Source organism: Galeopterus variegatus, unplaced genomic scaffold, assembly GCF_000696425.1.
Source record: "Galeopterus variegatus unplaced genomic scaffold, G_variegatus-3.0.2 Scaffold140, whole genome shotgun sequence".
NCBI lineage: Eukaryota > Metazoa > Chordata > Mammalia > Dermoptera > Cynocephalidae > Galeopterus > Galeopterus variegatus.
In genome coordinates, this window is record NW_007726251.1 from 471695 (window position 1) to 498705 (window position 27011).

The 27011-nt window shown below is 45.5% G+C and overlaps 1 protein-coding gene across 1 annotated transcript in view; it reads left to right on the forward strand.

Annotated features, from left to right (window-relative positions):
- Positions 1-148: 148 nt before the first annotated feature.
- The window catches only part of POMT2 (protein-O-mannosyltransferase 2), a 44986-nt gene continuing 18123 nt past the window's right edge, over positions 149-27011 (forward strand). Inside the window, exons 1-9 of the mRNA XM_008590352.1 lie at positions 149-477; positions 10366-10450; positions 15106-15210; positions 17741-17849; positions 19572-19680; positions 21254-21413; positions 22750-22856; positions 23548-23630; positions 26099-26208. Of these exons, the coding sequence (XP_008588574.1) occupies positions 230-477; positions 10366-10450; positions 15106-15210; positions 17741-17849; positions 19572-19680; positions 21254-21413; positions 22750-22856; positions 23548-23630; positions 26099-26208 (1116 nt within the window). The 5' untranslated portion in view covers positions 149-229. The remainder of the gene's footprint in view (positions 478-10365; positions 10451-15105; positions 15211-17740; positions 17850-19571; positions 19681-21253; positions 21414-22749; positions 22857-23547; positions 23631-26098; positions 26209-27011) is intronic.

The following is a 27011-nucleotide window of genomic DNA, read 5'->3' on the forward strand; positions in this document are numbered from 1 at the left end:
GGCCCCCCGCCCCGGCGCGGCAGGCAGTCGCCGCTCCCTGAGCCCGCCCCGGCGGCCCCCGTTCCCGGCGTGCTCTGCGCCCCCGGCAGCCTCTTAGCGGCCCGGGCGGCCACCGCACTTCCCGCCCCGCTACGGGCGGAGGGAGCTGCCCTTGTGCGACAGCTTGGCGGGGCGGCTGACGAGAGCGAGCGTGCCTCCGGGCCTGAGGGCGACCCGGAGGAAGGGGAGGATGCCGCCGGCCGTGGGCGGAGGCCTGGCAGGGTCCGAGCTGCGTCCCCGGCGGGGCCGATGTGGGCTCCAGGCCGCTAGGGCCGTGGGCCGGGACGTGGCTACTGACGCTGCAGCGCAAAGTCCCAAACGGCCTGCACGGGGCTCGCGGCGCTTCGAGGCGGCCGGCCGCTGGGCCGTGCTGGCCCTGGTGACGCTGCTGTCCTTCGCCACCCGCTTCCACCGTCTGGACGAGCCTCCGCACGTCTGGTGAGTGACGGGAGGGACTTGGCGGGCACCATGGCAACCGCGACTGGGAGGGACGCCGCCCTCTGATTGGCCCAGGGGCACGGCAGGGGCGGATTGCACAGGAGGAGGGGCGGGGGCCGCGGTGGAGGGGAAACTGAGGTTTGTGGTGGTTGGCCTCTGGCAGGGTACTGTCTCTGTGAGAGGAATCGTTTTGCTCTGGTGGGGGCAGTAGGAGTCTTAGGATCGGAGGAAGCAGTCCTCATGTGTTCCAGGTTATGGGGGAGTTTCTCACCTGGCTCTCAAATTGTGGCTTCTTTGAAAGGTGATTTGAATTTTCCAAATAGAATTGGAAATTCTTGATACTGAATTTCCCAAGGCCTGAGTTCCTAACCTGCGGGATTTTTAGGCACCAGCAAAGGGGGAAATTCCCAGTTGAGTATCTTAATCCTATAGAGCAGGGACAGTTTGGGTGCCCAGGGACGGCGACAAGGGTTCCAGGAAGCAGGTCTGGGGTTGTCTTGTGAGAAGAAATTTATTTTCTTAAAGGTTTTATTTTGTACAGCTCAGATGCTGGGTTAAGGCATACTCAAATTTCATTAGCTAAACTTAAAAAAGTAATTTGGTCTCCAACTGAAAACTTTATACCATAGGAAAATGGTTAATTTTACCAATAAGTTATATTTTCTCAGTATCACAGAGGAGAAAGTTAGTGTAGAGGCTGTCAGAAATGGAACTCCATGACCAAAAAGTAAGCAAGCAAACAAACAGGACTCCCTACTTGGAAATTAATGAATTAGCTTGTTACTGTTTCGTGATTGCTGGCAGAAGATATGAGATTCCTGGGTTAGAGACAAAGGACTTTATTACAGGAAGCAGGATGAATATTAGCTTGTTGGAATCAGTTTCCCTTGCCTCCCAGATCCCACAGGGTGATGCTGTGGGCTCAAATGGCTGACTGCACACACAGTGGGTTGCATCAAAGCGAAGGAACAACAAGCTTGGAGAATCTACTGTTTTATAGCAGGCAGTTGGCAAGCCTGCTCTTTGCCCTGGAGGGAAACATTACCTCATTTCTCAAGTTTGCTTCCTGCAATTACAACCCTGAGAAATGGCCCAGGTAAAATGCAGTCAGGTCCTTGCATTCTTGGCATACCTAGGAAGATGTGTAGATGCAGGAAAGATCCATGGAGGACTGTCTCTCCCACCCCTTGATCCTACTTTGGTCTCTAGCAGATTTTCACAAGACTTTGCCGCTCTGTTGGCTACTCTGATTAACCTGGCTGACAGAAGCAGGGACCAAATCTATTCAAATTGTCTCATACAGCATTTAATTAAGGCTACTATCATGGGACTTTAAGCAGCAGGATAAGGCCACCTATGGTATTTACCTCAACCATGCCCTCCAGGGACCTGGATTCAGCCACCTGTGAATATGTCTTGGGGGGACCAATGAGTCTTATCTCAGACAGCTGGGATGTAGTCTGAGACTAATCTATTATACATTATGACCTGTGCAAAAGAGTTTAGATTGACCGCTGATCTTTGGTCTTATTGTCAGTAATTACAATGGGTCCTCCCATGTAAAAAAGGAAAAAAAAAGCAACCAACTTCCATGCCCAACAAAAAGACATTTCGTGGCCCATTCTTCCTTACATACTGACATATTACTTGAAGGGATGTAGGTCACTCCAGTTCAGGATTTTTTGTTAAATTTTCTTTGAATCACCATCACATTTGATTTAGATCATCATTACATTGGTTTAGTTAAGCCACATGGGCAATGTCACTGAATAGTTGCAGCCTCAGTCCCTAGGACATCAGGAAAAGCATATGATCTGTATCAGTCAAATCGATAGCAGGTTGTGCTGATCTGTATGTTTGCACACATACAGGGGAGATCCATGTTTGGAAGTTGGTGTTGATATCATCAGGCACAACATCAGAGTAGTTTAAGATCTGCCATGTCCATGTGAGTTTTTCTGTTTTCCAAGTGTGCTGACAAACTCAGCCACAGGTAAGATTGCCAGCTGCAGATGCCGCTTGACTTAGGGGGACCATCTGAGTGTTTTGCTAGGCTGTGGTGCTGGACCTAGGGGACAAAGAGCATTAATTAAAATTAATTAATTTTCTTCTCTTTACATCTCTGAGGGTCTAAGATGTTTGTTCTCCCGGTGCTGGGATTTTTTCTTTCCTTCCACTGCCGCGTAATTAGTGCGTCCCGCCCTGCTGCCTATAACTTCACCTTCTCTTCTGTTATCCCCTACTGATATGCAGACCTTTTTGCCAAGGGCATTGTTAGAAAATTGATGGAGACCCATTATGTCTTCCACCTTAATACACATGGACCACTGTAGAGGAACTTGAAAAGCAGTCTACTAACCAAGTGATCATTATCTTTATGCTCTAGGACCATGTCACTCCAACAAGACAATCCAGATGACTGAACTAGAATTAGGTTTGAATCCTGTATTCCTCCCACCTCACCCCCACCCCGCAGCTGATGTGGGGTTTCTGTTTGGGAAAAGAGAGACAAATCCTGCCCAAGAATGATCAGGGGGAAATCTCAAGTTTTCAAAATAAGTTTATATAACCTTCCACCCCTTTATCCTGATCATTACCCAGCTGGTGGCGTAGAGGAGAAGTATGTATATATAAGCCACTTCAAGTGGCATATCCCTTTCTGAAGATGACTGCATTAAATGATCAAACTGCTTTACTAAAGTGTGTAGACCAGGGAGAGGTGAGAGAGGTAGAGTCAGAAATCTTTGAGTTGATTTTTGAGGAGACTTTTCAGTGCTTGATGATATCAGATGCCTGTGGATGGTAGGGAGTGTGGAATGTTCATTGAATACTTTGACTATTGGTCCATTGTTGGTTTGCCATTCTCACAAAAAGGTGTACTATTGTCAGACTGCAGATGGTTTGGAAAGCTGAAAACATAAACAGAGTTTAGTTGCAAGGGCCACAGTGATATATCCAGAGTTAGAAGATTGCACTGGAGTAGCAACGTTAACAATGTAACCTGACAAGTATCAGCAGCAGTGAGGTACCACCAATGATAGTCCAGAGAAGACAACAGAGTCCTAATGTGGTCAGTATCCTAGAAGCAGGCATTTTCTTTTCTTTTTTCTTTTATAAATAATTAATTTTATTTATTGAATCAAAATCGATTATACATATTTTTTGGGTTGAACATTGAGATATGTTGATTAAATGAGTATTACTAGCATATATATTGTTACAAATCATAACTATTCTTTATGCCCCTTGTCCAACCTCTCCCCTTCCCCCATTCCCTCCCCCTCCACCCTCTAATTGCCTAGATTTCTTCTCTCCTTCTTCTTCTTTTCTTTTTTTTAATTTATTTTAAAAGATGACCGGTAAGGGGATCTAAACCCTTGACTTGGTGTTGTCAGCACCATGCTCACCCAGTAAGCCAACCGGCCATCCCTATATGGGATCCGAACCCGTGGCCTTGGCGTTATCAGCACCACACTCTCCCGAGTGAGCCACAGGCCGGCCCTCTTCTCTCCTTCTGAAAGAATACTTGTTACCTAGATGATCTGTCCAATGCTGAGAGATGTGATCAGGTCCACCAATATTATCATAGAGCAGATGCTGCTTCTGTCACTCTGAAATGGGTTTTGTGGAAAGAGACATCCTCTTCTTTTCTTTGTCTCTGCTGGTGACTCTTACGTGAATGCACTCCAGTGGTTGGCGGACCATCTGTGTGGTGGTTGTGGCATCTAGGTGCTTTTGCAGCAGCCATGGTTATTGTGGTGACTGTGGTGGGGGTGCTGTTTTTGGCATGCTCCTTGGCACTGGCCGTATGCCTGGTTGTGGGCTGTGTTTGGTCCCCTTCTCCTTGCTTTGGGTCCCCTGGCAGGCCCCAAGGTGCTGGCATGTTGTGCCTGGTTGTGGGAGAGAGGTCCAATCCCCAAGTCCATGCCTCAGGTCCCTGGGTGGGCCCTGAAGCACTGGCACGCTGTGCCTGGTTGTGGGAGAGAGGACCATTCCCCTTCTTCTTGCCCCGGTTTCCTGGGTGGGCTCCGAGTAGGTGCACCCCATGCAATTCTATATTCCCGACCAGTCTTCTCTGAGTGGTCTTGTGTTGATTGGGGGGCGGATGGGCTGTCCTTGCCGTGCCCCAGTGTTCCCCTGGTGGGCCTGTCTCCCCCACCGCCCATGCACCAAACACTTCCCATGCAACGGGCCCTGTGCTGGTCCCTTGCAATGACTCACCGGCCTCTGAATGGCTCCCTTTTTTCAGTTGTTCTGGCTCCTCGCTCGTGTGTGGGTCCATGGGAACCCTATTAGTGGTCTTGCTGTCCTGGGGGCCACCAAGGCCCTCTTCTCTCCTGCTGCCTCCAAGCCACTCCATCTGGAGGGCACAGCTGCGGATTCTGCCGGCTCCTGCTCCATGTGCTCATCACCTTGAGCCTTAAAGCAGCCACAGCCCGAAACGCTCAGAGCAGCTTTTTCTTTCTCTCATTGTAGTTTCTCCTGCCTTCATGAACTCCATAGGTCTCTCCTCGCCTTCCCCTGACCTCCAGCGGTCCTGGCTTGGCTGATGTTACATTTTTATAGTTGTAAATTGGTTGATTTGTGGGAGAGAGTGATGTTGTGGACCGTCTATTCTGCCATCTTGATTGGATCCAACCTCTTCTTTTTTTTTAAAGATGACCGGTAAGGGGATCTTAGAAGCAGGCATTTTCAATGCCCCATGCAGTGTGGCTTCCTTTGCTGCAAGACAAGCAGGCCAACTTTTGTCAGGAGTCACAAGTCTAGTGTGTAGTGGTAGCTTCTGCTTCAGAAATACCTAGTTCTTTACTTTGTGCCCAGTCCATGATGGTAGATGTGCACTGTGCCTGGTGCATTGATGATTCCGAGTGGCTATGGCAGCAGTCTGGATGGGGCAGACTTGAACAGCTGCTTGATTCCAGCAGTTTTATCAGAGTACCTGCTCTTAACCGTGGGCATCTGCATGAGTGATCTAGACTATCCCATTAGCATTCAGTCATGATTTGTTTCCACAGTTCTTGGCTCCAAAGAGGGGTGTCTTTAATCTCTTAGTATTTATTCTTCCAAGTGGCATACCAGGTGCTTCAACCCTCACTGTAGTAGGCCATCCAGAGTTGTCATTGGGGCTGGATGCCTACTTCTACCCAATGGACACCATCTACTTTTAACTTAGCCTGTCAGTGAACCAGGCACAAACATTTAGAAGAATCTTTGTGAGTCAAAGGCCCTACTGAGCCAGCAGCTGTGCTTCAAGTAGTGGAGTAGAAGATAGTTTCTCACAACGGGGGAGCTACCACTTCATGTAAAACTGAGATGCCTCTAGGACCAGGCTAACTATATTCTTGAAAATACTATTTTCATAGGAGCATTGAGGCTTGAGCCTTTCCCTTGTTAGCTGTAGATTCCAAGTTGACCTGCCTCAAAGTGAGAATATCAGGCCAGAGATTCCTGAGGCCTTCGTGGTTCAGGCACTCAATTTCAACAAGAGTTTAATGGTAGGTTAATAGTTGCCCTTAAAAAAAAAAAAAAAAAGGTGTATTTGGTACCTGTGTCCAGCGGGTGGCGCTGTTATCCTAGTGAATGGCCTCTCAGTACTCCAGCAGACATTGTCTTTAAAGCTGTGATTTCTCTTTCTCTTCCAGGGATTTATATTATTTCTCCTGGACCACCAGGAGGGGACAGGATCACTTCTCTACATGCAGCAGTTCTTGAATGGGATAATCCTCTTTGATATGGGATCAGCTATACATTCAACCGTGGAATCCACAACAGTAGTACATTGAAGTGGCCCAAAGGGCCCCTTACCCACAAGGTTACTTTAACTTCCCTTCCCCACTGGGAACTTGGCTCAAACCCTAGCAGTTGAATTTGGGCATTTTTTCCCCCTTGAACTAATGAGTCTAATAGGCCTGCATTAGGGGCTATAGTGATACCCACCCCACCCCCAGATTATGCCATTTCCCAGTTGGAGAATGTGGGGAGTCCTGGATGCAGGGGGTGAGAAGTGGTTTTTTCCTCCAATTAGTTCCTCACCAGGCTTGACACCACTTTCTTCCCAGTGTTCTTCCCTATGTCTGGTGAGCCTCTGGGCTTAGGGGCTTTTTTTCATTCCCTGTACATGCTGCTAGGGCTCTCCCTGCAGTCCTTAGTGCCTTTGGTAAACTCCCTGTCTAGCAAATCCTTCCTCCATGGGACTGGGCAGGGTGGAGATGTGGGCCTCTGTGTCCTGAATTTGAGTCCCTCTCCTCCCTGGAGTTTCCCAGCATACCAGGGTAGATGTGTATGGCCTTCAGTCCCCTTTGGGGACACAGAGACCTCAGCTCCATCTTTAATCATCTTACCCTTTTTTTTTTTTTTAAAGATGTCCAGTAAGGGATCTTAACCCTTGATGTTGTCAGCACCACACTCTCCGAAGTGAGTGAACTGGCCATCCCTATGTGGGATCCGAACCCATGGCCTTGGTGTTATCAGCACCACACTCTCCCAAGTGAGCCACGGGCTGGGCTGGAGTTTCCCAGCATACCAGGGTAGATGTGTATGGCCTTCAGTCCCCTTTGGGGACACAGAGACCTCAGCTCCATCTTTAATCATCTTACCCTTTTTTTTTTTTTTAAAGATGTCCAGTAAGGGATCTTAACCCTTGATGTTGTCAGCACCACACTCTCCGAAGTGAGTGAACTGGCCATCCCTATGTGGGATCCGAACCCATGGCCTTGGTGTTATCAGCACCACACTCTCCCGAGTGAGCCATGGGCCCGCCCCTAATCATCTTACTCTTTAAAGCAGCTGACATTGTGGTAGATGGAGAGGGATCATGGAACATAAAGGAAGAGAGTGGCTATGAGTTAGTAATCAAGGCACATTTACTTTTGGCTTGAGCACACAGCTCACCCAAGTATATTTCATAGTTTTTATCTTTCAGCAGCCACCTTCATATCGCCTTTTGATTAGGGCTGTTGGGCTTGCTGCCCCATTGTCATGATCACATCTCTTCCTCCTTTGCCCAGAGGATAGTGAGAAATAACCAAGGCAGCATTCAGATGGCTTGTTTCAACCCTGCCTCTCTCCATTCAGCCTCTTTAATAAGTGGGACAGTGGGGGACTCTTACTCCTCCCATTGTCCACCACTTGGGCAAGAAGAGCATTTGCTATCAGATTCCAGGGAGTATTCTCATATCTTCTAACCCAGCCCATGGGGCCCTCATCCTTTCTCCTACAGAACAGTACGTCTCTCATCATCCTATGCTTCTCCTTCAAACTGTCAGGGTCTGGGATTTTATTTTAGCCTTCTTGTGAACTAATAAGTTAGCCTGTCACTGTTTTATAGATGCAGGCAGAAGACAAAGTCTTGAGTCAGAGACAGAGGTCTTTATTTCTTATGGCATAGCAAACAGGATGAGCATCAGCACATTGGCACTGGTTCCTCTTGCCCTCAGTGTCCCATTTGGTATCGTGGGTCTGGATGAATGCTTGCACATGCAGTGGGTTGCATCTCAGCTGAGGAATAGTGAGCTTGGGGAATCTGAATCTGCTGTTTTATCACAAGTAGTAAGCAAGACTGCTCTCCGTCCCAGAGGGAGACACTAACTCTTCCCTCAAGGTTGTTTGCCACGAACATAACCCTGAGAAATGGTCTGGGTTAAGATCAGTAAGGACCTTGCATTCTTGACATACCCTGCAAAGCCTGTAGGAACACAGGACCGGTGGATGACTGTCTCTCCCAAAACAAACAAGCAATAAAAGCCAACAGGAAATGGGAATGCTACTACTGGTTTTACTTGAGAAACTTTTGAAGTAAAAATCTGGTACTCTTTTGTCAGTATGTTTTGAAATAGACTTGAAAACTAATCACAAATGTTGGGACAGTTTAAATAATGCCTAGTTATGTGTGGTACTTTGTAGTCTACAGAGTTCTGTCACATGTGTTACCTGAGTTAATCCCTGATACCTCCCTGGGTGGGGGTCATGATGGATACTTTATTATCTTCATTGTGTACATGAGAAAAGAGGTCTGGAGAGAGAGAGCTATTTGGTCACGTCATGCCATTAGTAAATGGTGGGGCTGGGACTGGATCTCTCTTCTTTCCACAAATCTGTTTTGTCACACTGCTTTGAAGTTATTTCTGTCTTTGACATCACCATGCTACTGTCCTCACCTCATGTCAGGCAGTGTCCTTACCAGATGGTAGAAGTAGATTCACTTTTCTGCCTATCTGTTGGCCCTACTAAGTTAAAAACAAACAAACAAAGAACCTACATTTTTGGGAAAAGCATGTTTTGCCCCTTATGTGGTAGGTTGGTAATGACTGCTCATGGAAGCTGACCTGGAGATTAATGGCCACTAGAAAGCAACTCTTCTTTTAAGCTGCAGGGAGAAAATAACAAACAGAAATGGCCAGGCCCTGCTGAATGACTTGGCTACTGTTTTAGTCTGTTTTGTGTTGCTATAACAGAATTACCTGAGACTGGGTTTATAAAGAAGAGAGGTTTATTTGACTTAACGATTCTGGGACAGCTGCGTCTGGCGTGGGCCTCAGGCTGCTTCCACTCATGGCAGAAAGTGGTAGGGAGCTGGCGGGTACAAGCAGATCACATGGTGAGAGGAAGCAAGAGAGAGACAGAGAGAGAGGAGGTGCCAGGGTCCTATGAACAACAAGCTCTCGCAGGAACTAATAGAGTGAGAACTCACTTATTACTCCCTCCTCCCCCAGGGAGAACATTAATCCATTCATGAGGGATTCGCTCCCATGACTCAATCAGTTTCCAACACTGCCACATTGGAGATCAAATTTCCACATGAGTTTTGGAGGGGACAACACATCCAAACTCCATCAGCTTTCTTGGGAGCGCGGGGGTGGAGAGGAGGATGGGAAGCATGTCTGTGTAGAGAAAAGTGGTGAAAGGAGGAATTAGAGAACACTTACACCCCCAAAATGGAGAGGCAACAGGATAAGCATAGTATTTATAGACAGGAGGGCAAATACCGAAAGAAGCAACCACAAGAATTGACAGTAATTGCCTCTGAAAGGCAGAAAAACGGGAACACTGGAGACCTACCTTCTTTTTTTTTTTTTTTTGGTGGCTGGCCAGTATTGGGATCTAAACCTTGACTTTGGTGTTATAATACCATGCTCTAACCAACTGAGCCCTTGGCTGCCTTCTTAAAGCTCTCATGTAAAGTGTAAAGAGGTTTATGTGGTTGTATAGAAGAATAAGACGTTGCATTGTGTTTGAAAGCTGATGTATTAGAATCACTTATTTACTTGCAAAATAACTTATGCAGTGACGATAGGTTTTAGCTAAGCTCTTAACTTAGTAAGCAAACCCTCAATTTTTGTATATTGGTTAGTTCATTACAATAAGATCAGTCAGATCATAGTCAGCAGGTTACTTATCAGAAGGTTGATGAACAAAATCAGATTCCTTTAACAATCATGGTTTATTGGCTCTGTCTGACCAGTAACCCAACCATGTATTAATGTACTTTCTAAAAGTGAATGTAACTTCAGAGTTAGAAGTTAACAGACTTGGAAGAAAACTCTTGCTACAAGACTTTCTGTATTATAGGAAAACTCTTTGCCCTTTTAAAATAATTAGATAGAACTCAGGATACAGAATAAGTATATATTTAACTTAGGTTTATGGTAACTGGTAAATATTAGCTAATCTTTCTCATCTATCTAAATTAAGGTGAATGACCAGCTTGATGTCTTGCTTACTCAAATCACTTGTGTCAAAAGCTTTTTATTTTTTTATCCAACTTTCTCATTAATTGCTTAAAACACAGAGCCTTTGGTTTTAACTGTAGTTTTAACCATGCTTTATTAAGGCTATTTAGGTTTTGTGATAATTTAAAAATTCCTGTTTCTCTTTCTGTTTTTTCTTTAGTTGGGATGAGACTCACTTTGGAAAAATGGGAAGTTACTACATCAATCGTACCTTTTTCTTTGATGTGCACCCACCTCTGGGGAAGGTGAGCAGTACAGTGACAATAGCTCCCTAATCTGGGAGGATGGCTCTTTAGGGTTGGAGCCAAGTCTTGGTTTTGTATTTAGTTCTTGGATTTGTAGAAAGAGTTCCCTGACATTCCAGACCAGCTACTTTCATGGAAAATCTTTGGTGTTTTTAGGGGTCCTCTGGACTCAGAAATGGAGAGAGGTTCATCAACTGATAGATGGATAAATAAAATGTGGTATGTCCACACGATGGAATATTATTCAGCCATAAAAAGAAATAAAATTGTGATACAAACTACAGCCTGTATGAACCTTGAAAACATTGTGCTAGATAGAAGAAGCCAGACATAAAAAGTTACATATCATATGATTCCATTTGTATGAAATGTCCAGAATTGGCAAATCCATAGACAGAAAGTAGATTAGTGTTTGCTAGAGTCTGGAGAGAGGGAAGATTAGGAAGTGACTGCAAATAGGTATGGGCTTTCTTTTGGGGATGATGAAATGTTCTGGTAATGACTGCACAGTCTTGTGAATATATTTGAAACCACTGATTTTGCACCTTAAAATGGTGAATTTTATGTTATGTGAATTTTATCTCAATTTTAAAAAAGAAAAAAGAAATAGAAGGAATACATGGCATAAAGCAGACATAGAATAGGGGAACTGATTGTCTATATGGGAGCTAAACTTCTTTCCCCTCTCCCCGCTCCCAGCATACACATTGTTTGACCTGTTTCTCTCACATGTTTTACAGATAGAAATTACATCAATTAGAATTCATTGTTCTCTTTTAAAAACAAGCACCTTGAGAAGGATTATGGATTAGCCCTGGCATTCACTCAAGCCTTTCTTCCTAACTGGAGACTGAGGTCTTCAACACCAAGGGGACAGGAATTTGCCTGTGATGAAGTGGGGAAGTGATTTGGGAGCATGCAGTACTTGGGGATGGGGGCAGGAATGGCAGGGGTAGTGGTCTTTGACAGGGAGGGGGCTTAGGGAATCATGAGAATTTGGGGTAGGGACCAGGGAGAAGGTCCCTGCAGGTGGGACAGGTGGAGAGGGAGGTGGAACAGATGGCCTATTTCAAATTTGGCTCTGAGCCCAGGAAAGGAGTAAGAAATGTTATGCCTCTTCTTTTCTCCTTTATGGTACAACAACAATAAAAAGAAGAGCAATTGAACACTTAGTCTATTCTAGTCACTTGAGATGCATTATCTCATGGAAGCCTCAGAGTAACCTTATAAAGTAGGTACTATTGTGTCCCATTTTACAGATGGCATAACTTAAGCAAGGTAAGTAGTTTGCCATAGGGAACAAAGCTAGTAAGTGGCAGAGTCAAAGTTCAGACTGACTTAGAATCTACTCTCTTGACTATTATACCACACTGCTTCATGAACTTGCCTTATCTTCCTGCTCAGACTACATCTGTTACTATCATAGAATTGAGCAACAGAATGTGCTGAATATTTGCGTTGGGCTAGCCTGGGAACTAGACCTTTGCTAGAGGAGATGTTTGTAGGAAGCCCAGCCCAGTTTTCCAGCCTGCCCTTATTTGGAGTTCCCTAGTGCCCAGCACACTGTAGACATGTGGAAAAGACAGGCTGATTTGTTTAATTTACTTAAGCCTTTCCTTCTTCACATCTGGCCCCTGTGTGAAGGGAGAAATGTGAGGCTTTTTCCCAAGGCTGCCTCCAGGGAGTGCAGTCCATTTGTACACCTAATTTATCTCCTGATGGTCCTGTGCTCTATCTGGTTTTGAAAGAGAGTGATGAGCATATTGGAAACCCATCAGAGAGAGAGAGAGAGCAAAGTAGCTTCTATTGATTCTTCTATTGGCCAGTCAAAGAATCAAAAAGCCCTTCAAAGTAGGCAAGTAGGAACTTTTCTCTTATACTATTGAGGCCAATACCTGCCACTTCACACTGGACCCCAGCCCTAGTCACCTGGGGGCTCCAGTCAAAAAGGAACTTTAAAAAAAAAAATGCGTGCAGGTAGTAAAAAATTTGATCAGACAGAAGAAAGTAAACGGTCAAAAGCCTCCTACACCCATATTTCTATTCCTCTAAAGGTAACCATGGTCACCTTTGTTAACAGTTTTTTATGTATCATCTCAGAAAGTTTTCATACAAATATGTGTATATTTTTATTCACTTTAATATGAACACGTTATGTATACACAATCCTTTTTAAAAACACAAATGTGTTCAGATTAAATTGCTTAGCAACTTGTATTTTAAACATGATATATCTTAACTTCTTTCCACAAACACATTCTTTTTAGTGGCTGTATATTATTCCGTTATACAGATGTGCCATAATGTATTTTACCCCTCTTTAGTTGGTGGGCATGTATGTTATTTCTTATTTTTAGCTGTTGTAAAAGACATTGCAGTGAGTATCCTCGTACCTGCATCTTTGCATCACTGTGCAGGTATATCTGAAAGATTCCTGGTGGCCAAACTAAAGAGTCAAAAGATGCGCACACTTAAAATTGTGTTAGATAGTGCTAAATTTTCCTGCAAAAATGTTGTAATTACAGGGCCGGCCCGGTGGCGCACTGCTACAGTGCGCTGCTTGACAGTGTGGCGGCGCTCCCGCCGAGGGTTCGGATCCCACATACAGACCGGTTCCCACTCACTGGCTGAGCGAGGTGCGGGCGCAGCACCGAGGATTGTGATCCTGTTGCCGGTCCCGGTCCGGTACGGGCGCAACACTGAGGGTTGCGGGCCGGTGCCGGGCACGCAAAAAAGACAAAAAAAAAAAAAAATGTTGTAATTACAGGGCCGGCCCGGGGGCGCACTGCTACAGTGCGCTGCTTGACAGTGTGGCGGCGCTCCCGCCGAGGGTTCGGATCCCACATACAGACCGGTTCCCACTCACTGGCTGAGCGAGGTGCGGGCGCAGCACCGAGGATTGTGATCCTGTTGCCGGTCCCGGTCCGGTACGGGCGCAACACTGAGGGTTGCGGGCCGGTGCCGGGCACGCAAAAAAGACAAAAAAAAAAAAAAAAAAATGTTGTAATTACATATACCCCCACCAGCAGTGTGTGAGGGTACTTTTTTCCCCACACTATTGTCAATTTGAGAGTAAAAAATGGTATTTGCATGTCATGAGTTAGGTTCATTTTCTCATGTTTATTAGCCATCTGTATTTTGTTTTCTATGAATTTGTCCATTTTCTAGTAGGTTGTTCATCTTTTTAAAATTGATTTGAATGAATTATTTAGTTAGGAAATTAGCTCAGGCTACTTACTTTTACTCTTAAGAGAGCTGAGAGGGAACTGAGTTTTGAGTGCCTGCTAAGTGCTTGGTGTATTATTAGGTGTTTTAGTATCCCTTCTAATCCTCACAGCCTTCTGCAAGGAAGGTTTTATTACCTATAGCTCAGAGATATTAAATATTGCTGATGATCAGAGAGCTAGTATGTGGGTGCTGAGATCCAAACGATCTGTGCATTTCTTCACTCCAGACCAGCCATATAGTCTGGGAATTTATGACCAACACCAGGCAGGCTTGTCCTCTGAGACCCTAGGTGGGAAGGGGGATCCATTTGATTGTCACCTGTCAGTTCGAGTTCATCTAAATGTGTTTGGGTGACCCTGTCTTTTCAATACCTTATATTTATATTAAAGTAGTTAAATTAACATCTGGACCCTGGGATTCCCCCACCCTGCTTTTTAAAAAAACAAGCCTTTGGCTTCTATAACTTGACATGGAACTATAGAGAGTGGCTCTGTGTAGAACTACTTAGAGAAAAAAGGGAGGGGTTAGTAGTCCAAATCCAACTCCCACAAGCAGTGTGGCTAAGAGGGGCTCTCTCAAACAGCCAGTATATTGTCTCTCCTACAGCCTGACCAGAGCACAGGAGTCAGGCTGGAGCACCAGCCTGGGGCTGTCACAGGTGGTTGGCATTTGCTGACAGTTTTTATACTTCAGCTGCTTTTGATTGTTTGTATGGAAAAGAGAATTTTGCAATGTTGATGGCCAAAGGATATAGAAATGAAGAGACTGATCTTAAAAATTATAAAGGATTCATGACTCACAGTATCAGTTCGTAGTTGATTTGCTCTGGTTTAGGAGGTGCCAAGGTTGCCTTCCTTTGAAATATTGGAAATAGGAGAAACTAGTCTCTGGCCTTTTGGCATTTGTTTCTCTGTCTTTGCATTTCTCTTTCTCGTTTTCTTCTTTTCTCTCTATTCCTGGTATTTAGCTACTTGGTCACTTTTGTCCCTCCTCATTGTGACTTGGAACCTCATTTTCTTTTCAATGGGCCAATGATTTCTCCCAGGAATCAGCTTCTGCCTGTGACCTTCCCCAAGATCTGTCATGTTTTATTTCATAACAGATGAAAGAAGGCTGCGTGAGAGAGCCCCTTATTGACCCTGTCTTCAAATTGTGAGTTTTTTTTTCCAAAGTGTTTAGTCTGCACTGTTCCCAAGAATTTGGCTATAACACAAGAGAGGATTTGTCTTAAGCAATGAGCTCTGGAGACAAAAGATTCTTTGCTCTTCAGCAGCTGCAGGAGAAAATGTCACATTGGCAACTCCTTCTATGGACAGTTGTCAAGGGAAGTCAGTGTCTATGGGTGCAGCTGGAGGGAAGTTCAGAGGACAGAGGGATCTTCTCCCAAAGGACTCTCATTTGTTCGTTTGTTCTTTTTCTCTCCTCAGATGCTGATAGGTCTTGCTGGCTACCTGAGTGGATATGATGGTACCTTTTTATTCCAGAGGCCTGGGGACAAGTATGAGCATCACAGTTACATGGGAATGAGAGGAGTAAGGAAGGCTTCCTGTCTTGATATACATTGACTGAACCCTGGGGCCACACTCAGTCAGAAATGTTACAGTTGGAAGTCCTGGAGTGGTGGCAGGTGTAGATAAAGAGACTTTGCGGTGGCAGGGAGAGGGGAGGATGATTGGACTCATCCCCTGTGGTGTAGAGATTCCAGACTGAGGTGGAGAAGAAGGGAAGGGGAGGCTACAAAAAATAGAGATTACATAGGTAGGAGCAAGCACACACACTGTCACTTGTTTCTCTGCCCGTGTCTAGCATCAGACCTCAGGTTGGAGGGTGGACCGGGACCCAGGCGGTCAGGAGTCTCCTGCAGCCCTGAAATGGGCCTCAGTGCACTGGCATGCTGCGTGTTCTTCCTCTCTGTAGCCACAGGTGCTGGAGTAAAGCCTACCTCTGAGAGCCTTTTCTTAAGGTTTTGGCATCCCTATACTCCCGTCACCATGAATATTTCAAGCACACATAAGGAGTTTTTCAGCCTTATTTTAAGGGATGCCATCTGTCTGCTCCAGTTCCTGTGTGCCCTGATTCCCAGCACCAGCCCTGGTGGAACATGGCAGGGCCTAAACACTGAATTATCTGTGAACCCTGTACCTGCAGCTAAATAAAACCTGGAGAAACTGATCTCCAACATGGATCTCCAACATGAATCTCAGAACAGTTTGCTTTTACAAGCCTTGAGGATCTCAAAGCATTTTAGATAAATGACTATGTGCTTATTTGGGCTAATTATTAGATGATTTGCATGGGCATATCATGTCCTGTTAAACAAGGAGAGTCCCCTGCTCTCAAATTCATATTCTTAAGTTATTCTGTGTCTTCTTAATGACTTTTTTTGGCGGCTGGCCAGTATGGGGATCTGAATCCTTGACCTCAGTGATGTAACACTGTGGTCTAACCAACCGAGGTAATTGGCCAACCCCCTAGTGACTTTTGAACACCACATATCTGTCCCGACCCGTGGGATATTCAACGCACACCCTGGAGGGGGGAGTGGGAATTGGATGGGACAAGAGACACGAGAAATGGAGACCAGACAGTATTCTGATCAAGTCTCGTTTATTGGTTTGAAAGTTACAGCTTATATAGGGAAAAAGCAGGCATGCTGCAAAGGGTCTGGAATGTAAAGATATGGTAACATCTTGAGGAGAAACAAAGACAGGACATTCAAAGTAAAGGTTGCCACCCAGAATATTTATGGTTAAACAGTTTCTAGAGAAGGATAAAAGGTCACTTGCAAATTAACTTGCATAGCCAGGAGCAAGCAGTTTCTGGCACAAGCAGATTGCGAGGCAACGGCCACACAAAGAGGGGAGTGGGGCTGCTCGCTCCCAACACATATCATACATAATTGGATATAGGCCAGATTCACTGTGGACTTGCTGTGGTATTGAGAAGGCCAAATATAAGCGCCTCATTTATTTTCTTTCACACTAGGGCACATTGCTTTTTGTTGACAAAAAGTGACAACGCAAATATGAGAACTTCCCATTCTTCTGGGCTGTCTATTGGGCAGTGTAGGGTCATGGAAGCTGTGATTTAAAAAAACCAAATGACCCTCCAGGTACTGAAGTATCATGCAGTCTTTTTTCCAAAATCAGGATATATCCTGTAGGGTAAAGAGTGGTTTCTGGTGCAATTGAAGAAAAGAACCAGAGGAGAAATAACATTAGAATTTTCTGAAATGTGGGCCGAGCCCGTGGCGCACTCGGGAGAGTGCGGCGCTGGGAGCGCAGCGGTGCTCCCGCCGCGGGTTCGGATCCTATATAGGGACGGCTGGTGCAATGTGCTCACTGGCTGAGCGCGGTGCGGCCGGTCACAAAAAAGGACAAAAAAAAAAAGAATTTTCTGAAATGTGAAGATACCTTCAGAGAGGTCTTTCTCAACTTGTACCCACAGTTTTGTAATAGAAGCTAATGTTTATCAAGTACTTTCTGCATGTTAATAAAACTAGCTAATTTAATCTTCACAGTAAACTTGTGAAGTCGGAACTCTTATTTTTCACATTATACAGGTGGAGAGGTTGAGATACAGAGAGGTGACTTTCTCAAAGTCACAGCTAGCAATGATGATGCAGTCCTGCCCTCACTTTCTTGCCTGAACTTTTATTTCATGTCAGTGCACAAGTTGCTCAGTGTTGCTTGACTTTACTCTTCACTGTTACACCACCTCTTTCTTATTTATAGATATACCAGGTGTGATATTAGGTCACTGTAGTCATGCCTTTTTCAGGGTCCTCCATCTTTTTTTTTTTTTTAAAGATGACCGGTAAAGGGGATCTTAACCCTTGACTTGGTGTTGTCAGCACCATGCTCTCCCAAGTGAGCTGATCGTCCATCCCTATATAGGGATCTGAACCCTTGGCCTTGGTGTTATAAGCACCACACTCTCCCAAGTGAGCCATGGGGCAGCTCTCAGGGTCCTCCATCTTAAACATTAGTTTGTACCAAGTCAAGTGGGTCCCTGGTGCTTAGCTCAGCTTGTTATTTGACAACTTCTCTGTTTCTTCCTTAGTTCTGTGCATTCCTTGGTTCCTGGCTGATCCCCTTTGCTTACCTCACTGTACTGGATCTGTCCAAGTCCCTCCCAGCAGCACTGCTCACCGCTGCCCTCCTTACCTTTGGTAAGTTGTCTTATACCACGTTTTTTGGGAAGTGGGCTGCCACACTGTGAATGTAGCTAGGAATCAGTACGTTCAAGGGCCATATCAATGGGCTCAGTTTTTAATTAACATTAGGATTGGGTAAAATGTATTACAAATCTCATTTTATTCCTTAGTAATATGTATATAAATACTTACATGTAGAATGCTTTTATATTATTGGAGGGGAGAGTCAGCATGGGTAATCCCAAGGAATAGATTATCTCTGAGTTATCCACATTTGAGTTTGGAATGGATAATAAGATAAATTTATGTGTGTGTTTGAAGGAACTTACAATTCGTATTTTGCTTCTCTTAGGTTAGTATTAAGATTAGTTTGCATTCCCTAAGCTAATTTCAACTGAATGCAAAGGCAGATGCCTCAGAAGTAGCTGGGTGGCAGGGAATAGCAAAATGGGAACTTACATATTTTCTGTGGTTAATCCTCACATAGATAAATGAGAGTTGATCATAGAAGTTGATCCTGTTGCTAGCCTTGTTCTTATGAAAGTGAATTCATGACCTCATGAATCTTAACATTTAAAGAAGTCCAGACCAATTTAGGTGGGTATTTTAGGTGTTTGTTTTGACAGATATGTTGCTTTGCTTTGATGGATATATTGCAAAATTATAGAGTCTCTATAGAAGACTGGTGGCTTTTTCATTGTATATTTAATTTCCCTCTTCAGTTATTCATTGAGTCATTTATTTATTTGCCATTCAACAACTATTTCTCAAGGACCTACCCTGTGCTAGGCTACTTTTCTTGGCCTCAGAGAATACACTAATGAGACAGTCTGCTCTCTAGGAGCTTACCCCTAGTGGGGCAGACAGTACATAAACAAGTAAATTAATAAGTCTGTGTAATGTGACGTCTTACCGCAGTAAGTGCAATATGGAAAATAAAGCAAGGTAAGGGACAGAGTAATGGAGATCAATACTATTTTAGGTAGGATGATCGGTGAAGAGCTCTCTGAGAAGGTAGCTTTGAGCAGAGACCTCAGTGAAACAAAGGATCAAGCCATGGAGACAGCTGAAGGAAGAGTGTTTAGGCAGAGGGAACAGCATCTTCAGTAGTCCAGATGCAAGGCTCAGTGGTTTCCAAGAAACAGCAAGCATGTGGGTCTGGCTAGGGGTGGTGTGAGTGAGGCAGAGGGTGTTGGGAGGTAAGTTTGGATAAGTAGGAAGACCATGCAGGCTTTGGCAAGCTGTCATGAGAATTTGTTAGTCTGAGTGAGATGGGAAGACATTGGAAGGTTTAAGCAGGGGTATGATGTAATGAGATTTAAATTAAAAACAAAACCGAAAAACAAACCACTCTGGCACCTGTATGGAGAATAACCTCCACCAGAGACTTCATCATATAACATGATAAGACTCTATCACAGGTATAGGCAGTTTGTGACTACGTATAAGCAGGGTGGCAGAATTCTTTTTATGATGGAAAAATGAAGAAGAGACCTTGTCTCAGGGCTGCTCTGAGTGAATGATATGATCCTCTCTTGGGTTGAGGGCCTAGATGCAATGTGAGATACTGCTTCTTGACATCGGGCTCTGGTGTACCCCAAAGCCTTCCACCTCCATCATGACTCATTGATGACTCAGTGGCATTCAATTAGGTGTTACTTACTATAGGAGTGTTTGGTTTTCAGGAGGTCCTTTCTCTTGATCCCACTTTTTGACCAGTGAGCTCATGTTTTTCAGACACAGGATGCCTCACTCTGTCTCAGTACATCCTCCTTGACCCCATCCTGATGTTCTTCATCATGGCTGCCATGCTGAGCATGGTCAAGTACAACTCCTGCGCCGACAGGTCAGAAATACTGTCTTTGGGAGGGGCGGGTCAGAACCGGAATTTCTGTAATGTCCAGGGCCAGGGTGGGTTCCTAGAGGACTTGTCTTGAAGCTGACTTTAAGGCAAGCATACTTTTTTGCTTGTTTTTTAACTTAGATTGTCCATGTTAGATCATAAAAGTAGGCTTTAGAAAGTTTTGTTTTACATAAGGCTCAGAAAATCTTAATTGTCTTTTTCAAGAATATTGTTATGTTTATAGTATGGTACCGTAGGATAGGGGTTTATGGATATTATGGAGGGGTCCTAATGCTTCCCTCCACCCACCTCTTATAAGCCACCTCTCAGAACCAGTGCTGATTAGGAGATCCTGGAACTTTATTCTTCACATTCTCTGTCCTAGAGGGGAGGGCACCTGGATGTATGCTGCCTGAGAACTCTGTCTACCTACCCACAGTGTTGCATCCAGTCCTGACCTAATGATAGCAGTAAGGTATATAAAGCTTGGCTTGAATGGTCTATACCAATTAAAACGATCCTTCCAGACCCTAGTCAGTTCTAAAGCTGATCTGGAGGGTCTGGTCTACTTCCAGAATAGTTCTTTTTCAGGTCATCCTTCTGCCTCTGAGAGAGTAGAATAAGTCATTTTATTCAAACCAAGAGTTGGCCCCTCTTAGCTTTTCCAGAAGTCAACTTGGTTTCACCCATGGCCAAGCCCATCAAGCTACATTATGCTAATCAAACCTGATCAAGCAACCACCAGCTTACTCTAGCTTTGGGTTATCTTCTACGCCTACCACATCCATTTCCATCTACCATTTCTTGACTACATACTATGTGCCAGGTACTGTGCTTAGAGCTGGAGGTACAGAGGTACATAGGTCTTGGCTGTTAAGGAGCATTCACTCTGGCAGGGAGGTTATCTAGAAGCAGCCAGATGATCAGAAAATTGCAGCACAGTGTACTCTAGGTGCTATAAGTACAGCAAAATGGTTAAAGGTGCTAACCTTGAACCCAACTGCCTGGGTTAGAACTATGCTCCACTGCTTGCTAATGTATACTTAACTTCTCTGTACCTCGATTTCCTCATGAGTAAAAAGAGCATAATAATAGGTTTTACCTGATGGGGTTGTAGTGAAGGTTAAAATAGTTAACATGTGTATAGTACTTGGAATGGTGCCTGACACATAGTAAGCACTCAATAAATGCTGGCATTGACAGATCCAGAAGTGACACAGAGGAGACAGCTGACTGAGTCCAGTGGGTTTCTCTGGATTTTCCTTTTACTTCTACTTAATTGGTCACTAGTGAAGAATAAGCCTACTGTTTACCTCCCTGTACTTAGCCAGGAACACCATGGACCTGTTCACCAGAAAAATATCCTCCTCATTCTCACATGGTTTGCCTGTAATTTCAGGGGTTTCACAGACCACATCCTCCTTGGAGTCACGTCATGGTCCTGAAGTTAGGAACCCCCAAGGTAGAGGGCACAGCACGGCCTCTCTGACTCAGAGAACCTCTGCCCTGTCCCACTGTTCTTGCTTTCGAGTTTGGTTCCAGCAGCCAGACTGAACTCTGTCTCGTTGGTTTTCAGGCCCTTCTCTGCCCCCTGGTGGTTCTGGCTCAGCCTGACTGGCATCAGTCTTGCTGGTGCTTTAGGGGTCAAGTTTGTTGGCCTCTTTATCGTCCTGCAAGTGGGGTTGAACACCATTTCAGACCTTTGGCACCTGTTTGGAGACCTCAGTCTTTCATTGGTGAGAACTTGAGTGCTTGCAGAAATGTGTTTGCTCCCTGGTGTTGCTCAGCAGGAGCCAGTGGCCTTGCTCTGCCTCTGCTGCAGGTGGCAGAGTAGCTGTGTTCTGGGCCCTGGGCGGGCTGAACCCAGCTGCCCTCTGTAGACAGCAGAATGTTGGGGAGTGGGCCCAGCTGAGAGGCTAGAAAGGTATAAAGGGAGAGGAAAGACTGACATCCTTGGAATTCTATTTTGGCATTCGTTTGTGTAATGTCTTTTAAATGTCCTACCAACTATCCAGCTGGGCTCATGCCATATGTGTGGCAGACACTGACTGCATAGGACCTTTGGGGTGAAATGGATGGGATGACTTTCCGAACTCATGATTTTCTTTTCCTGACCCAGGGTCTCTATATTTGGAGGCTAGTAAAGGACTTTAGGGTTTATTATAACATTATTATTTATTAAGGGCTGATTCTGTGCCAGGCACTATGCAAAATGCTTTACTTTCAGTATGTCATTTATCTCTCATAAAAATCCTATGAGGTGGGTAGTTATTACTTGATTTTTTACAAATGAGGAAATCGAGACCTAGAGAGCTAATAACTTCCCCAAGGTCAGGTAGTAAGAGGTAGATCTAGAATTCAGACTTAGGTTAGGCTGACTCCAGGCTTCAGTAACGTTACCCTGATGCTTCTCCATCACCTCTGAACCAAACTTCCAACAAGTTTATTTACTCATTCAAAAAATATAAAGACCATCTTCTAGGTGTGAGATTCTGGGAATGTACAGATGTATAAAACATGGCCCTGCCCTCCGGCATCAGTGGAGAGAGAGAAATATGTAACAGACAATCTCAGTCCAACTAATACGAGTAAGTACTGTGAGAGCATAGAGGAGGGCACCAGCTTAGTCTCAGGCAGTCCAGGAAGGCCTCTGGGAGGAAGCTGAGGCCTGAAGTTAAGATAAGGAACAGTTAGTCATGTGCTAGGTGGGGCTTGCACAGTGCAGGAAGAATTGGGAAAGTGCAAGGAGTTCATTGTGCCTGGAATGTGGAGGGGAGTGATGAGCAGGATTCTGCAGATGCAGGTGGCGCCTTATCTGCAGCGCAGTGACAATCTAGGATTGTGGGTGCAGAGCCTGTAGATGCAGCAGAGGGCTGGCCCATGTTTATCACCTTGAAGTGCTTGGGTGGTGGGGTGTTATAGAAAGGCTTAAGGCTTCCACATATTCTTTCCTTTTGGCCATTTTTTATGATTGTGACTTATACTTAAGAGCTTGTATTTAATGCACACATATGATATAAGGAATAATAAGGCCTCACATGCCCACCACCCCGTGCTGGCCTCTGTCTGCAGGTGACTGTGGGAAAACACCTGACTGCTCGCATCCTGTGCCTCATAGTGCTGCCCCTGGTTCTCTACACGGCTACTTTTGCTGTTCACTTCATGGTGCTGAGTAAAAGGTACAGCCAGAACCTTTACAGTGTCTTGCTTCTGGTCTTCCTCTTGCCCCTAAGCCCATGGATGGGCTGTATGATTTCCTGGGCCTGTAATTAGGATAACAAAAGGGGGGCCCAGAGGCTTTTTCCTGTTTCTTTCCCCCTGTGTTCTATCCTTTGGGTATCCCAAAGGCTCAGAAAGGCCCCCACCCTGACCTGAAGAGAATTTTGTAGTAGCCATACTGCCCCTTATCCCTAAACAGTGCCCTGTACTTAGCAGGGATGAGCAACCATAAGGGTGTGTGACAGGAGTGAGGATAATAATAACTATAACACCAGCAGCAACAGCTCCCATTTAACGAGCAGCTGCTAAGTGTCAGAAACTGTGTTCAGCATCTTGTAGACATTGTCTCATTTAATCGTAGTCATTTGTGAGTTATTTGGTTTTTTTAAAATCTCCACTTTATAAATGAGGGACTGAGGCTAAACGAGGTTAGGTATCTTGCCCAAGGTCACCCAGCTAGTAAGTGACCGAGTTGGGATTTGGACTCCAGTTTTTCTGACTCCATCACCCACATCTGTCCCTTGATACCACACTGCCACTCTGATTCTACTTCTTTTAAACTAATTGAGCAGAGCTCTTCCCAAGACTCCTTGGAAATCACAATCTTCACTCCATTAATTTGGCTCTCTTCTGCTCCTCCTTTTCCCACAGTGGTCCTGGAGATGGTTTCTTCAGTTCTGCCTTCCAGGCCCGGCTTTCAGGGAACAACCTTCACAATGCTTCCATCCCTGAACGTGAGTGTCTCGGCCTGTACGAAGGAAGAAGGGCAGAGGGGTTTCCTGGGAGTTGAGTTGGAAAAGACAAGCATGATAACTTGAGTTTCTGTAGCCTGAAGATGGCAAAGTCAGAGAAAGACCCAGTTAGATCTGGTAAGAACACTCAAAAGAGTGAATCGGGAGTGCAGGGGAAGACATCCTGAGCAGCAAGCTCTTTGACCCTAAAGAATAACTTCTCCTTTGTGGCTGTCAAAGCCAGCCCTGTGGGAAGGTCAGTCAGAGAGAATGTGGAGACAGAACAAGGCCCTTTGGGGCCAGTTGTCACTTTCTACCACAATATTCTGAGATTCACATCCATTCACTTATTCACAGACAGTAATTAGTACACAAGTGTCCACCCTCCAGAGATAGTCTGGTGTAGAGGATCTCCATGCAATATGACCATATGTGTTAAGTACATAAAGAGGGAACACAGAGCTCTGGGGATTGAAAGATGAGAGAGATCACTGCTGCTGGGTGGTTGAGGGGGATCAGAGGTACATGGATTGGGTTGCCTTAGAGTCTGGCCCTGGAATGATGGGTAGGTTTTAACATGTAGAGAGGAGAGGAGCAGGCCTGCCAGGCAGAAGGGATGACACGATCAAAGCCCAGGACAGGGCAAAACTCAAAGCACAGTTTATACGTAGAAAAGTACTGGAAGATAAATTTGGAAAGATAGGTTGGGCCCAGATTATGAGGGTTTGAGATGTCAGGATTAGGTTTTTGACTTCATTAAACAGTCAGTGGAGACCTGGTAGAGGTCTGCGATCAGGCAGGAGGCCAGGAAGGCTGTGCTATAGGGAGATGACACCAGTGGAAGAGTTGGATGGCTAGGGAGGGGACAAGATTGGAGGCAGGGAAATCTTTTGGGAGGCTATTTCAGGGACCTGAGCTAGGCATCATGGCATAAAAAGGGAGATTGGACATGGAAAGAAAGGAAGCAAGATGTCACTAAGGACTCGAGTGCAGGTGAGTGCTTCCTGGAGGCAAGTGCACATCTTATTTTAGTCTCTCCAGTGCCTTGTACACATTGGGCCCTTCAAGGCTGTGGAAAGGGTGTGAAAATAGGAAAGCAGGGGAAAACTTGGTTTGAAAGGGCAGATACTGAGTTTCACATTAGAGAGGTTGACTTTGAGCTGCTTGGGGAAATCTGTGCAGTAGGGCCAGTGGGCTTGGGGCTGATGCTTTCAAAGGAGGAATCACCAGGTAAACGGACAGTTGATGCTGTGGCGGTGGCTGTTATCTGTAAGGAAACTGTCAAAAGAGGAAGAACACAGGGCTGAGGTTAGGTCATTGGGGAATGCAGGAGGAAGAGGAATTAGGGAAGGAGGCCATGCAGGAGCAGTCCGTAAGGGAGTGTGGGATCAAGAAAGGGGAACAGAGAGCATTTCAAGAAGCAAACGTGGTCAGAGTATGCAGGGTCACAAATGTTGGCCTATATGATAACTTAGAAAAACGGAACTTTGGAGTTGAGCAAATTCCTACTCATTATTTAAAAGGCCTAGTTCAGCTGCAATCTCTTCCGTCAAGTCCTCTTTTTACTCCCTGGGAGAGAATTTGTCCTACCCTGCTCTGGACTCCCACCATATCATCCATTGTCATACCCTTGCTGGAGCATTTGCCCATTGTCCTGTATTTGTCAGTATGTGAAGCCATTTTCTCTCTAGACAGGGCTCTTCCAGGGCCACAGCCAGGCTTTCTCCACCTTAGGATCCCCTGTGTAATCAATACATTGTTGATCAACTGAATGAACAAAGGAAGACAGGAGTAGGCCATCACTGGTGGAGTGAGAGATCTGTTGCTGTGCAGTGGTGAATGGGGGGCAGCCAGGGATTGAGAAGAGAGACAGAAATAAGGAAACAAGGCTTCTCAATCACCCAGTGTTTGCAGGAGGAGGGGGTGTTCTTGGGGAAGCAGTTTACTCTGTTTTGTTTTTTTAATTCAGAGTAAAAAAACTTCAAACACCGTTAAACAGTTCTTTCATATGGTACTAAATTCAAAAAGCACAAAAGAATGTAGAGTGAAAAGTCTATCTTAACAGTCTATCATAACGTTATACTTTGCAGAACATTCCAGATGAAGATATAAAATGCTTCTCCTTCTTTATTCCATTGAATACATGTACAAGACCTTGACTGAAGGACAAGATGTTTCTAATCTTTTGCTATTACTATTAGTGATTTGATAATGACAGTGTTAACACCCAGCTTCTTCTGAAGTTCTCAGGAGGAAGGGGAAGGGAGGGTGTAAGTGCCACTGTGGAACTCCTTCTGCAGTTGGCTCCATTGGAGTGAGAGGGCAACTGTGCTCCCTGCTTTAGGACATCCGGGGCCCAGTGGAGTCTCTTTGAGGGTTAGTGAGTCTCATGACTTTAGAGGCCCCTCCCAGGCAGAGGTAGTCTCCGGCACTGTGCCAGCTCACCCCTCTGCTGTCTCCCTTCCTCCCAGACCTGGCCTATGGCTCTGTGATCACGGTGAAGAACCTCCGGATGGCCATTGGCTATCTGCACTCCCACAGGCACCTGTACCCTGAGGGCACTGGTGCACGCCAACAGCAGGTCAGTGAGCCTTTTGTGTATTTGTACTGCTGATGGAGTTTGGATGTGGTGTTCCCTTCAAAACTCATGTGGAAATTTGATCCCTAATGTGGCAGTGTTGGAAACTGATTGAGTCATGGGGGTGGATCCCTCATGAATGGATTAATGCTCTCCCTGGGGGAGGGGGGAATAATGAGTGAGTTCTCGCCCTATTAGTTCCCGTGAGAGCTGGTTGTTTAAAAGCACCTCCTCTCTCTCTCTCTCTCTCCCTCTCTCTCCCTCTCTCTCCCTCTCTCTCCCTCTCTCTCCCTCTCTCTCCCTCTCTCTCCCTCTCTCTCCCTCTCTCTCCCTCTCTCTCCCTCTCTCTCCCTCTCTCTCCCTCTCTCTCCCTCTCTCTCCCTCTCTCTCCCTCTCTCTCCCTCTCTCTCCCTCTCTCTCCCTCTCTCTCCCTCTCTCTCCCTCTCTCTCCCTCTCTCTCCCTCTCTCTCCCTCTCTCTCCCTCTCTCTCCCTCTCTCTCCCTCTCTCTCCCTCTCTCTCCCTCTCTCTCCCTCTCTCTCCCTCTCTCTCCCTCTCTCTCCCTCTCTCTCCCTCTCTCTCCCTCTCTCTCCCTCTCTCTCCCTCTCTCTCCCTCTCTCTCCCTCTCTCTCCCTCTCTCTCCCCCTCTCTCCTCTCTCTCTCTCTCTCTCTCTCTCTCTCTCTCACACACACACACACACACACACACTCTTCCTTAGAGAGCCCTGAGATGGTGTCTTATAATGGAAAGAATGTAAGACAAAGGATATGGAGACGTCTGGGTTGTTCAAGCATTAACTGAGTTTAC